Raw genomic sequence first — 13,305 nt, 5'->3', positions numbered from 1 at the left:
ACAATGTGTACGTAAACTGCTATATGGAAAGTGAATTTGCTCTGTAAACTTTCACCCAAATCACAATAAAATAAAAAAAAGAGAGACGCTCTGAGATTTCAATAAAACAATTAAATTAACTCAAGTTCCCTTCATAGTGGTGTCCCTCAGAATGCTACTACCACAGAGGCCTTCTGAATGCCATTAGCCTTACCTAGTAAGATGTTCCTTTACCTCTGGACCTATTACAGTAAAAATTTAGTAAGTGCTTTGGGCAATCTACTTCCATAAAGATTTACTGCCTCACCCAAAGGGAGTCGCTATGAGTCAGAACTGACTGGCTGGCAGTGAGGTTTTTTTTTTTTTTTTATGAAAATAAAAATTGTAGTTGGCCCTTGTGACATCACGTTAAACACATGGTTACATTTTACAAGTGTACCATGTAGAGTGAAATAGACATACCTTGGAGATATTGCAAGTTCAGTTCCAGATCACTGCAATAAAGTGAATATCGCAATAAACTGAATCACGTGAATTTTTTGGCTTCCCAGTGCATATAAAAGTTATGCTTATGCTATACTGTACTCTATTAAGTGTGTAAGAGCATTATAAAAAAGTCTGAAATAACTGTGGGAATTACCAACATGTGATAGAGACACAAAGTGAGCACATGTTGTTATAAAAACAGCACCGACAGACTTGCTTGACACAGGGTTGCCACAAACCTTCAATGTGTAAAAAATGCAGTAACTACGAAGTGCAATGAAACAAAGCTCAATTAAACGAGGTATGCCTGTATGGGGCTTTTGGTCAATCCCAGAGGAAGGTGGCAGGCAGGAATAAATAGGAATTTCTAGAACTCTCTATTCTAACACTGGAGGCCCTGGGGGATGCAAACGGTTAATGAGCTTGGCTGCTAGCTGAAAGGCTGGAGGTTTGAGACCACCTAAAGGTGCCCAAGGAGGGGTCGCTATGAGTCGGGGCCGACTCGAAGGCACATAACAACAACAACAACAACAAAGGTGCCTTGGGAGAAAGTCTTGGCATTCTATTTCTGAAAAACTGGCCACTGAAAACCCTTCAAAGCACAATTCTACTCTGATACAGGTGGGGTTGCCATGAGTCAAAGCTGACTTGGCCGCAACTGGCTGACTGTTCTAACACTGCATGGGCAAAGAATCAGATTTGCCATGTCTCACTGTGACTGACTACTAAATTTTCCAGCTTCTCTTCCCCAGGCTGAAACAATGCTAAGTCAGCAGTTGGCATTCGAGAACGTCTACTACAATCTTTAGCAACGCTTCACATTCTCCTTCATCTGTGCTTCATCTGTGAACTTGCGGAGCCCAGGAGTGCCACTGTTCATTCAGGCCTATTCCTCCACCAATAGTGCCAGCTCTATCTTCTGGACAAAACGAGCAATGTCCGGGGAGGAAGCCCAGGACAGTGTAACGAGTTCACTGAGACCCATGGTGTCCTGTCCTGGTTACTGACACATTATGCTAAAGGGAAGGGCATGTTGTTCAAAATTTTGTTCTCACTACTTTGCTTCTTCTTGATGGAGTGACCACAACATCACTATGTACTGTGGTATCTATCTGGTAGGAATATTATTATATCGTAGGAATCAGTCTTAACCAAACCTTTGAGTATCTAAAGAGCCCCACAGCTGTATGGCTCATTTTCAATTCACAGGGCAAATGCTACAGAAGTATGAAAAACTCTGTCAGGATTACTAACACAAAAAAAGGGGTTCGGGGAAGAAAAGACAGTCTTTGTCATAATGACAAATGGCTTATCGGTCAGACTAGGGTTTGCCCTTTTGATCCCACTCCCACCCCTCTGGCCCACCGCCTCATCACACCCCATCTGCTCACCAGCCCAGTGCAGACTCCAATGGCAAACACTACCATCCACTTCACTGCCTCATACCTTCGACCTTTCTGTTGACATAGGAAAAGAAAGACTCAGTTTAACACAGTTCTGATGGCAGAGGGGAAGGAATACATCTTGATCAGGCTAAATTCCACATGGTCAACAGGCATGGTGAAGATGAAGTGTGGATCATGGGTTCTTTACAACATAAGAGTGATATGTCAGGCAGGATTACTAAGGGGCTGGACCAGGTTCACTGACAGCTGGTACTCTGGTTGGTAGGAGGAAGATCTAGGGAGTTCATGCTGATATCTCATAAAAGGTACTAAAAGGTCAAGGGTAAGGATCTTTACCAGAGCATTTAGAATAGAAAAAGAAATTTGTCTAAGATCTGCTTACTCCCGAGAGACCAACAACTGTGGGACTCACCTTATTGTCCATGGTCTCCAAAACTTCCAGGTAAGGGTCATTGATACAGCGATCATAATCCAAGCTCTGAAAAATGGACATGCAAGTTTAAAAAAAAAAAAAAAAATCCACTGCCAGGTAGGAAGAATTACCTGCAAAGGGACAAAATGTAGATTCCTGCTACTTGAAGTGCGGCTGGGCATCACCAGGAGGAGCTAGTTTGAAATGTAGATTTCTAGGCGTCCCTGGCCCTACAAGCATCAGAACTACACTTTAACAAGATCCCCAAGTAACTCACATGTCCATTAAAATTTGGAAGTGCTGTGTCAATACTTCTTGTTTTAGAAAAAAAGTTCCAAATTAGCAAATTTTTAACTTCCTATTTCTGTAAAACACTTACAGACCATCATCTATCACCAGCCTTACCCTAATCATTCCTTTATTCGATGTGAACAAAAGCTTCAATTAATCAGAACCAAATCTATTTTAGAAGTAAATTAATTACAATGATTTGTGTAGTCAGCTTCCATGAACAAGAGGTTAGTCGCAAGACAAACTGATCTGGAGGCTGCTTTAAAAAACACCTTCCAGTCATGGCAGCAAGACGCACAGGTTCAGCCCAGGTCCTATAACTTCTACATCTAAAGCAACGTTCCTTCAGCCATGCTTCAGACGCATAGTCTGCACACAATCTGCACAGGAGCCACACACATTTAGAGAAATGATTCAAATGAAATAATTTCATTTCTATGTCTTGTGCGGGAGCTCTGGCAGGTGACTGCTAACCAGAAGGTTAGCGGTTCAAACCCACCAGCCACTCCTTGGAAGGAAGCCTGGGCAATCTATTTTCTTAGAGATACAGCTGTGGAAACCCAAGGAAGGGTTGCTATGAGTCTGGATTGAGTCGATGGCAGAGAGGTGTTTTTTTTTTTTTTGTATGTCTTGTGTGAGATGCTACAGTCTGGCAGCAAAGAAAAACGGACTATCATGATGCTCTCTCCTGCAACCTGCCCCTACCTACATGTCAGCTAAAGAATAAGCTGGACACTGGCCTGGTGGGCACCCCTCAGGCAGGAACTTAAAAGTCTGATCAGGTGTGATATGTGATACCTGGTTCCACTGCCGTGACTATCCCAAGTCAAAATTCCTTTTTTAAAAAAGTCCTGGAGTATCAACAGGGAACTGGATAAATTATCAGATATCCAAAAATGGAATACAATGTTGCAATAAAATAAGTATGGTACATCTATGGACAGATGAGGAAAATGTCCGAAAATAATAAAGTAAAAAAGATGCAGAATGAAATGTGTAATATGACTCCACTGTGAATAATCAAAACTAGTAATATGCATGTATTATAAGGCACAAACATCTGAGAAGACTGACCATGGTTATTTCTGAGGTGGCGTTTTAGGAAGTGTGCACATCTGTGTATTATTTGAAATTTTCAAAGTGAACATGGTACACTTACATGTTTTTAAAAAATTATCTTTATTTTCTTCTGATTATAAAACAAAAAACCACAGGAAATAATACTTCTGCTGGAAAAATAGATTCATCTATGAGTGATTAAACCAACATGTTTCTAAAGCAACAAAGTGACATCACATTAGAAACAGAGAAAGAGCAGAAGGCTGAAAAATATGATATCCTTCATACCAAATATGTTTAGAGACGACTGGCTAATTAGTTATTTGCTTGATGGCTTTTGTGTAATAATGCCATGTCTTCATAAATACTTGAAAGATATTTAGATGTCCAAAATAGGCAAATATGGCCCTTCTAGCCCTAGTCCTACATTTTGTGATATATTATAAATTATACATATTAATATATTTAATTAATATATTATAAATCCTAGCCTCTCTGTTTGTTGTTGTTATGTGCCGTCAAGTTGGACCCAACTCATAACGACCCCTCCTTGGGTTTCTGAGACAGTATCACTACGGAACTAGATTGCTCCATCTTCCTTCCGAGGAGTGGCTGGTGGGTTTGAACCTCCAGCCTTATAGTTAGCAGTCAAGTGCCTTAGGCACTACACTACCAGAGCCTCTCTGTTTAGGGTGGGATATATCTTGAGTTCCGCCTTGCTGGGGGGTGTGACTCAAGTCATCACCCTCAGTTTCTTTGAGAGCATATATGTGAATGTTGTGGCAAAGTCTGCTGTCTCTTACTCCAGATCCGGCATCTGGTTCCTCAACGTCTCACTCCTGGACTTGAGGTAGCAGCCTGACCTGCCAATTTGGGTTTGCTAACCTCACAAGCACATGAGTGAGGAGAATCCTCCAGATTGATGGCTGACCTATGGATTTGGGACTTGCCCGCCTCCACCACTACATGGACCATTTCCTTGGTAGCTTGTGAGTTCTATGAGCCATTAACAGTGAAATATGGACCCTAAGATGGGAGGCTCCAGGAACTGATGGGATACCCATTGAAATTTTTCAACAAATGGATGCTGCGCTGGAGGTACTTACTCGTCTATGCCAAGAAATTAGGAAGACAGCTACCTGGCCAACTGACTGGAAGAGATCCTATTTGTACACATTCCAAAGAAAGGTGATCCCACAGAATGTGCAAATTATTGCACAATATCATTAATATCACATGCAAGTAAAATTTTGCTGAAAATAATTAAAAAATGGTTGCAGCAATATATTGACAGGGAACTTCCAGTAATGCAAGCTGGATTTATAAGAGGATGTGGAACGAGGGATATCATTGCTGACGTTAGATGGATGTTGGCTGAAAGCTAAGAATACCAGAAAGATGTTTACTTGTATTTACTGACTATGCAAAGGCATTCAGCTGTGTAGATCATAACAAATTATACATAACAATGAAAAGAATGGCAATTCCAGAACACTTAATTGTGCTCATGAGGAAACTGTACCTAGACCAGGAGGCTGTTGTTTGAACAGAACAAGTGAATATTGCATGGTTTAAAAACAGGAAGGGAGTGCATCAGGGTTATATCCTTTCACAATACTTATTCAATTCTTATGCTGAGTAAATAATCTGAGAAGATCGAACTACATGAAGAAGAATGCAGCATCAGGGTTGGAGGAAGAATCATTAACAACCTATGATATACAGATGACACAACCCTGCTTGCTGAAAGTGAAGATGACTTGAAGCACTTACTGATGAAGATAAAGACTATAGTCTGCAATATGGATTACACCTCAACATAAAGAAAACGAAAATCCTCACAACTGGACCAATAAGCAGCATCACAATAAATGGAGAGAAGATTGAAGTTGTCAAAGATTTCATATTACTTGGTTCCATAACCAACATCAAGGGAAGCAGCAGTCAAGACATCAGATGACGACGTATGCAATGGGCAAATCTGGTGTAAAAGACCTCTTTCAAGTGCTGAAGAGCAAGGATGTCACTTTGAAGACTAAGGCATGCCTAACCCAAACCATAGAAGCTCTGGTAGCATAGCGCCTAAGGCACTTGACTGCTAACCAGAAGGCTGGCGGTTCAAACCCACCAGCCACTCCTTGGAAGGAAGGCTGGACAATCGACTTCCATAGTGATACCACCTCAGAAACCCAAGAAGGGGTCGTTATGAGTCGGGTCCGACTCAATGGCACATAACAACAATAACCCAAACCACAGTATTTTCAATTGCCTCATATGCATGTGAAAGCTGGACAATGAATAAGAAAGACTGAAAAAGAGTTGATGCTTTTGAGTTGTGGTGTTGGTGAAGAATACTCAAAGTACCATGTACTACCAGAAGAACTAACAAATCTGTCCTGGAAGAAGTGCAGCCAGAATGTTCCCTGGAAGGGAGAATGGCCAGACTTCATCTCACCTACTTTGGTCATATTTTGGTCAGAAGAGACCATTCCCTGGAGAAGAATATCATGCTTGGTAAAGTGGAAGGTAAGCGAAAAAGGTGAAGGTCCTCAACAAGATGAATTGACACAGTGGCTGCAATGATGGGCTCAGGTATAGCAAGGATTGTGAGGCTGGCACAGGACCAGGCAGTGTTTTGTTCTGTTGTACACAGGGTCACTATGAGTCAGAGCTGACTCAATGGCCCCTAACAACAACAACAACAAGATGGGAGGGAGAGTACTGAGGGGAGGAGGAAGAGTTGATGTCAGATGATGGAGCTGTTCAAGGTCATATTCAAAGTCATATTTTGGCTCCTGTGGACTTGTTTTAATTGTCTTCAACTTCAAATTGAACTTGCATATGAGCAGTTGATGGTCTGTTCCACAATCAGCTCCTGGCCTTGTTTTGAGTTTTTCCATCGCCTCTTGCCACAGATAGGGTAAATCTGATTCCTGTGTACTCCATCTGGTGAAGTCCACGTGTATAGCTGTGAATTGGGCGAATTCATTCACCAATTCATTCATTCAATTGGGTGAACTGTATGTTGTTAGGAGAGGAGCCCTGGTTGGTACAGTTGTTAAAGTGCTCGGATGTTAATCAAAATGGTGGTGGTTCAAACTCACCAGCTGCTCTGTAGGAGAAAGATGTGACAGTCTGCTTCTGTAAAGATTTACAGCTGTGGGAACTCTATGGGGCAGTTCTACCCTGTCCTACAGGGTTGGTATTAGTTGGAATCGACTCCACTGCAGTAAGTTTGAGGTTTTTTCACTTATTGCTGTTAGAGGCTATTGAGTCAGTTTTTGTTTCATAGCAACCCCATGGGACAGAGCAGAACTGCCCCAGAGGGTTTTCTAGACTGTCATATGTATAAGATCACAACATCAGGTCTTTCTCCCGCACAACTGCTGGGTGAGGTAAAACTGCCAAGCTCCTGGTTAGCAGTCATATGCTTAACCCCTGCACCACCAGGCTCCTTCATAGTACACAATATTGGGGGGGGGGGATTAGAAATAACAATAAGACTTGAACATCAAACTTTTCTTTCTTAAATAGAGTTTGACACTATAAATATATACCAATGGAATATGTATCTGTATTAAAATCAGGTACTGTAATAGTCGGTCTTGGGTAGAATAGGAGGAAAATGTGGAACAAAACTCAAAATCATAAAAAAAAAAAAAGACCAGCCTTACAGGTCTGATAGACCAGTAGAACCCCAAGACTATGGCCCTTAGTCACCATTCAAGCCGGGAAATGATTTTACCCATGTGGCTCAACTTTCACCCAAATGTGAGACAGACCTATATGGTAAACAATAATACCAGGGAGGTATGCACTCCTTAGGATAGCGAAACATACGAGATCAAAAGAGCAGTGTTTGCCCAGGGATAAAGCTCAGAGGCTGACGAGGGAGGAGAGAAGGACAAACGGAGACAGTAAACACAGGGTGGAAGTGGGAAGAGAGCAGTTACATTGTGGGGATTGCACTTGATGGGACAATACAAAATGTGTATAAATTGCTGAACGGAAAACCAATTTGCTCTGTAAACTTTCGTGCAAGTCACAATAAAAAGTTAAAAAAATCAGGTACTGTTACTTCTTTGCCACCACTAACTAATCATCTCTCTTTATTTCAGTTGTACATGTTGTTCCTGGTTTGGTGCACTAACAACTTTTTTCTTCCAGTAAAATGTTTATAGGCGTCCTGCAGGGATGCTGCACTTACTTAAAAGGTACCTGGCCCTAGGGGCAAGTAGGGTGGGAATGCAGCCCAAACTTAGTCTGGAGGGGACACCTTGATCCTCACAGGAAAAGCACCTTCAACTGATCCCGAGTTGGAGGTGTTGCTATGGCCCAAAAAGAGACAATGCCTTTTATTTTAATTCCTCTGCTCTTAGAGGGGTGCCTTTTTCTAACTCAATGGAGCAGCACTGGCTCTGTGATCTAAACAGAACATTATTGTGAGTGTGTCACCATCCCACAGTTAAAAAGTAACTGTTCCTCAAACCACTAGAAATCAGAAGATACACCATTGGATAAAGTGCTTTTTGATTCATTAAAAGCAATCCCAGTAAAATAAATTATAAAAAGTGAAAAGGAGAAAAAAAAAAAAAAAAGCAGTTGCATCAGAGAAAAGTATTAAACAATACCATGGTAGTACAACTGGTGAAATTTAGACTGTAGAAAATTCCAGAGTCTGGTGGCACAGTGGTTAAGCACTTGGCTACTAACTGAAAGGTCAGCAGTTCAAACCCACCAGCCACTCCATGGGAGAAAGATGTGGCAGTTTGCTTCCTATAGGGTTGCTATGAGTTGGAATTTGACTTGACAGCAATAGGGTTGGTTTCTTGGTTTTAACATGTCATTAAATAAATTGCAAGGAAAAGAAAAAAAGATAAAAGAGGGAACCTATATAATAAAAGAGATTCAAAAGACATATTAAACAACTGCGATGGGAGGATCTACTTTGGAATCTGATTCAAACAAATGAACTAAAAACAATACATACAATAAATAAAACAACTGGAAAGTCTGAACACCAGATATTTGTTGATATCGAGGACTTGTTAATTTCTTTAGGTGTGATACTTGTATTAGTTTATGTTACAATAAAGTCTGCACCTGTCTTAGGCTGGGTTCTCTAGAGAAGCAACAGTGAAGCAAGTACCTCATAACTGCTACACCACTCAGAATCATGGCCCAGCCAAGCTGACACATACCCTTAACTATCACAGCAGCCTTCTGAGATACACACTGAATTATCTATAGGGGAAATGATGTAATGTATTGAATTTCCTTCAAAATCATATGGAAAAAAGTGGATAGGGCATAGATGTCACAAGATTGAGCATGAGTTGAATAGCTGTTGAAGTTGGATGATGAGTACAGGAGACTTTGATACACTAATTCTATCTACTTTTATGTATGTTTGAAATTCTCCATAGTAAAAGTTAAAAAAAAAAAAAAAGTTCCACGCTACATTACAAATCCTCCAACTCAAGGCAAACTTACGTGTCATAGAACAAAATGTTACCTTGTCCTACAGCATCTTTAGGATTGTTGGTATGCTTGAGCCTACTACAAATCCTAATACCAAACCCAACCCACTGCCACTGAGTCAATTCCAATTCATAGTGACCCTACAGGAGAGAGTAGAACTGCCCCATAGAGTTCCCAAGGGTGTAAATCTGTACAGAAGCAGACTGTCTCATCTGTCTCCCATGGAGCAGCTAGTAGGTTCAAACCACTAACCTTCTGGTTTGCAACCGAATGCCTTAACCACTATACCACCAAAGCTCCTTACAAATCCTAATAAACCAAAACCAAACTCACTGCCATCAAGTAGATTCTGACTCATAGCGATCCCCATTGGGTTTCGGAGGCAGCAAATCTTTATGGAAGGAGACTGCCCCACCTTCCTTCCATGGAGTCGCTAGTGGGTTTGCCTTCTGGTTAGCAAGCAAATGCCATAGGCACTGTGCCACTAGAGGTCCTTACAAATTCTAATAGTTACATTAAATTCCATAGCAAAAGAAAGATGGAAAATTAAAATGAAAGTCTGGATATATTATGCCCAGTATCCAGGATTTTTAATGATGTTAAAAAAAAAAAGCATAAAACATATACATGACTAACTTCACTTCTTGGAATTAATCCTAAGGAAGCAGTGAAGGAAAAACAAGCAATGCTGCTCACCACTATAAAGATCATTATATAAAAAAGTTAGAATCAACTGAAGATGGATTAAACTGAACATAGTACAATAAAATTGTTGTTGTTGTTACGTGCCCTCGAGTTGGACCCAACTCATAGCAACCTCTCCTTGGGTTTCTAAGGCAGTATCACTACGAAAGTAGATTGCCCCATCTTCCTTCCGAGGAGTGGCTGGTGGGTTTGAACTGCCAGCCTACTGGTTAGCAGTCAAGTGCCTTAGGCACTACTATGCTACCAGAGCTCCCACAATAAAATTATTCACCTATTTAAAAAGATATTGTAGAAAAGTACCTAGTGATACAACAATATTATCAAGTGGTAGGGTAAAAACAGAATAAAGTATTTATTAAAATCTCACTTTTGTTACTGAAAAAAAGCAAAAAGTCATGTATGTCAGCCTGGAAAAGGACCTAAAAAGGCATTTAGCAAGGTTTTAATAGTAGCCATCTTTCAATGAATGGGATTTTACGTTTTTCACTAGTTTCTTCTTTTTGTAAATAGTTTGTAAGAATTCTCTGCAATAACCATGGCTTGCTTTTCTAATGTTAAAAATCACAGAAAAAAAAAATCATCATGAACTGCTTGAATGATAAAATGTCACACAATGTCAAGCTTTACTTTAGTAGCACTGGTCTTACTAAAAACATACATTCTAAGAGTCTGTGGTAGTTATCTTTGTGTGTCAACTTGGCTGGGCCTGGTTGAGTGGCTGGGCAGCTGGTGGTAGTTAATCCCCATGATGAGACTGGCAATCAGCTCCATGGTGGGATCTACCACAAGTAGCTGAGTAGCTGCCTTTGGGAATGTGGTCTGCTTCCTGTATTTAAGGAGAAGTCTTGGGAATGGTCTCTAGCCTATGGCACACTTGGACCCTGCATGTAGCCGTGTCATTGCTCAGCAGCCTGCTATGCCCTGCCGACCTTGGGACTTAAAATGGACTTAAGTTAATGGCCTGCAGTGTAGTTTGGTAACATCGGAACTGTGCCTTTTTCCTCGTCAACCTTGAGGTTTCTCAGCCTCAGCAGCCAGCAGCTGTCTGAATGAAGAAACGCCTCTAGCTTCAGTGGGCTGGGAACCGGAGGCAGTGCTGGACCCCAAGGTTGAGGGGCTTTCACCCAGCCCCTAGAGCCTGGCACTCTGAACTTGGACTTAAAGCCTCCAAATTGTAAGAATAAACTCCTATTTGTCAAGGCCATCCCATTTGTGGTATATTCTTGTCAGAGCGGCACTTAGGTAACCAGAACAGAGTCCCATACTTGAAATTGGGAACTACAAACCAGAGTATTTCAGAAAGAAGTTGCTAGGACAGGAAACAATCATCTAAAATTAAGTTCTCTCAGAAGAGAAACAAGGCTTCCTGGCCGCAAACCTGTTATGAGCACACAGTGCAGGTTGCTTTGATTCTGAGTCTCTGCAAGTCTTAAAATCCAAACAGCTTAATGGCGAATACATACTCTATCTAGACTAGGGTATTATAGATCTATGAAAGCATGAGGCTACTCAAATCTTGTTTTGGGGTCACTTTTTACTGACTCCCCGGAATAGCAGGTGATCAAATAGCATCTTTGTTTGGAACTCTACTGCTTTGGTCTGAAGTGACCAGGCCAGTCAGGACTTTAGTTACCCAAGAAAGCAGTGAAGAATCTCACCTCATAGTCTTTCCTTGGAAGGATCTCATCCTCCTCTTCTTGTGTTTCTCCTAGGATGGTCTAGAAAAACAAACCCACAGAAGGGAGACCCTTTGAATTACTGAAAGTGGGAGGAGGCAGAAGTATTTACACAAACCAGTTGCTAGATTCTAAATCATGAGCAGACATTATCATCAAATGGGAGTAAGACCTCAAAAAACAAACAAAAAACCTTTTGAGGTGGAGGGTGATGTTGGGTAAGGATTGACAGTCATCCAGCTGAATTCTTTATTTCTATCAATACAACCTCCAAATAACCACCCTTGCCTTCATGACACTTGAAAGGTGTCCAATGCTAACTTAAGGAAGAAAAAAAAAAAAAAAATGCAGGCTCCAACCTGAAAATGTGTTGAATCTGAAATCAAAAGGGAGCTGTCAACTGTTGGGACCTAATAACTCAAGTTTTCCCAGTATGCTTTGCAGAGAGGAAGCTGAGTTGTCAGTGACCCAGAAAGGGTGAGGGTCAGAGCTAGCTCTAGAAGGAAAAACTAAACCAGCTGCATAAACACAAAGTCCCGTGTAGGGGCTTATTCTGAAAATGCTTGTTTCATTCAAAAGTCTTTTCAGATGGAAATAAAAGAAAATACGGGTGGGGTTAATTGGAGCTGGTCTGGGATCTCTCTCAGATTCCAAGGTAAAATTATGAAAAAACACCCCAGACTTGGGTACGCGCTCGTGAAGAGGAGCAGATGTTTCCAGAGCCTAAGCTGCAGTCCCCAGGCCCCACCGGCTGCCACCTGCGGGCCTTCTTCCGCCCGGCCCCACCCCCGGCAACGCCTCCCGCTGTCCCTTAGCAACCACCCACTCCCCAACCACGCCCCGCACGCTCCCTACCAGTTCCTCCGGAGTGCGGGTCTCACGCTCACCGCAGCAGCAGCACCACCTGCAGCAGCAGCATAGAGACCCCCTGCACCCCGCCATCTTCCTCCTTTACTGACACGCCGGACCCCTTCGCCACCCCCTCCCACCTAGATCCGCGCCTCACGTGACTGGCTCTGGGGCGGGTCACGTGGCTCTCTCAAGCTTGGCGACCAAGACGGGGAGTGGCTGCAGACGGGTGGGGCGAGGGCCGGCGTCACATGACGGTGGAGGGACAGCTGCCACCGAGCCCCCTGGGCGCGGCCATGTTGGAGGTGGAGCTTCTGGTTTCCTGCATCAGTGTTTCCGTCTCTACCCCCCCCACTTCCTTAGCAACCTGATACCTGCGCCTAGCTTGCGGCGCGCCCCGCCCCCTCCACACTCTCGCGCAGCGGCGACACTGTTGCGGCAGGCGAGCGGTCTGAGTTACTTTCGACCGGAGGGTGAGTGACAGTGGGGCCAGGGGTCACTGGGGAAGAAGACCCACCCCGGAGCTGGAGACACCCACCTGGGGCCAGGAGTTACTTATGGGCGGAGAACGACGGAGGTCCGCCCTCCTCGCTACGTGGGAGAGGGGTCTTTCACCCTATCGGCGTAGTGTCTACACCGGACTGTTGTAACTGCCAGTGGCTGTCATCCACCCGGACCCCCATCCCTGAGGCGAAGAATCACTTTCGGCCCCCACTCTGGATGGGCGGGATGTCGAGGTTGAGGGTGATCCCAGGCCTGCAGGCTTGGGACCGCGCCCTATGACCCCGTGACTCGATTCCTGACTATCGGGCCATCTGGGCGCTGGAGGCAGCTTCTGGCTCCAGCCTCTTAAACCTGCCTCCCCGCCGAGCACCTGTAGGAGAAGAAATGTAGGTCGCTGGCACTGCTGTCCCCGGTGCCCACAGAGACCAGCTGTGCACCAGTACCCACCGTGGCCCTT

General features: G+C 43.1%; 1 protein-coding gene across 1 annotated transcript in view; it reads right to left on the bottom strand.

The window, feature by feature from the left end:
• CLCN6 (chloride voltage-gated channel 6) overlaps positions 1 to 12,437 on the bottom strand; it is a 38,599-nt gene extending 26,162 nt beyond the window's left edge. Inside the window, exons 1-4 of the mRNA XM_007942638.2 lie at positions 12,351 to 12,437; positions 11,478 to 11,537; positions 2,284 to 2,349; positions 1,857 to 1,922 (exon numbers count right to left, since the gene is read on the bottom strand). Coding sequence (XP_007940829.1) covers positions 1,857 to 1,922; positions 2,284 to 2,349; positions 11,478 to 11,537; positions 12,351 to 12,437 — 279 coding nt within the window. The remainder of the gene's footprint in view (positions 1 to 1,856; positions 1,923 to 2,283; positions 2,350 to 11,477; positions 11,538 to 12,350) is intronic.
• Between the last annotated feature and the right edge of the window lie 868 nt (positions 12,438 to 13,305).

Source organism: Orycteropus afer, unplaced genomic scaffold (genome assembly GCF_000298275.1).
Source record: "Orycteropus afer afer isolate SDZICR_OR568_19922 unplaced genomic scaffold, OryAfe1.0 scaffold00094, whole genome shotgun sequence".
In the NCBI taxonomy this organism is placed as follows: domain Eukaryota; kingdom Metazoa; phylum Chordata; class Mammalia; order Tubulidentata; family Orycteropodidae; genus Orycteropus; species Orycteropus afer.
This window is presented reverse-complemented; position numbering and strand designations above follow the sequence as displayed.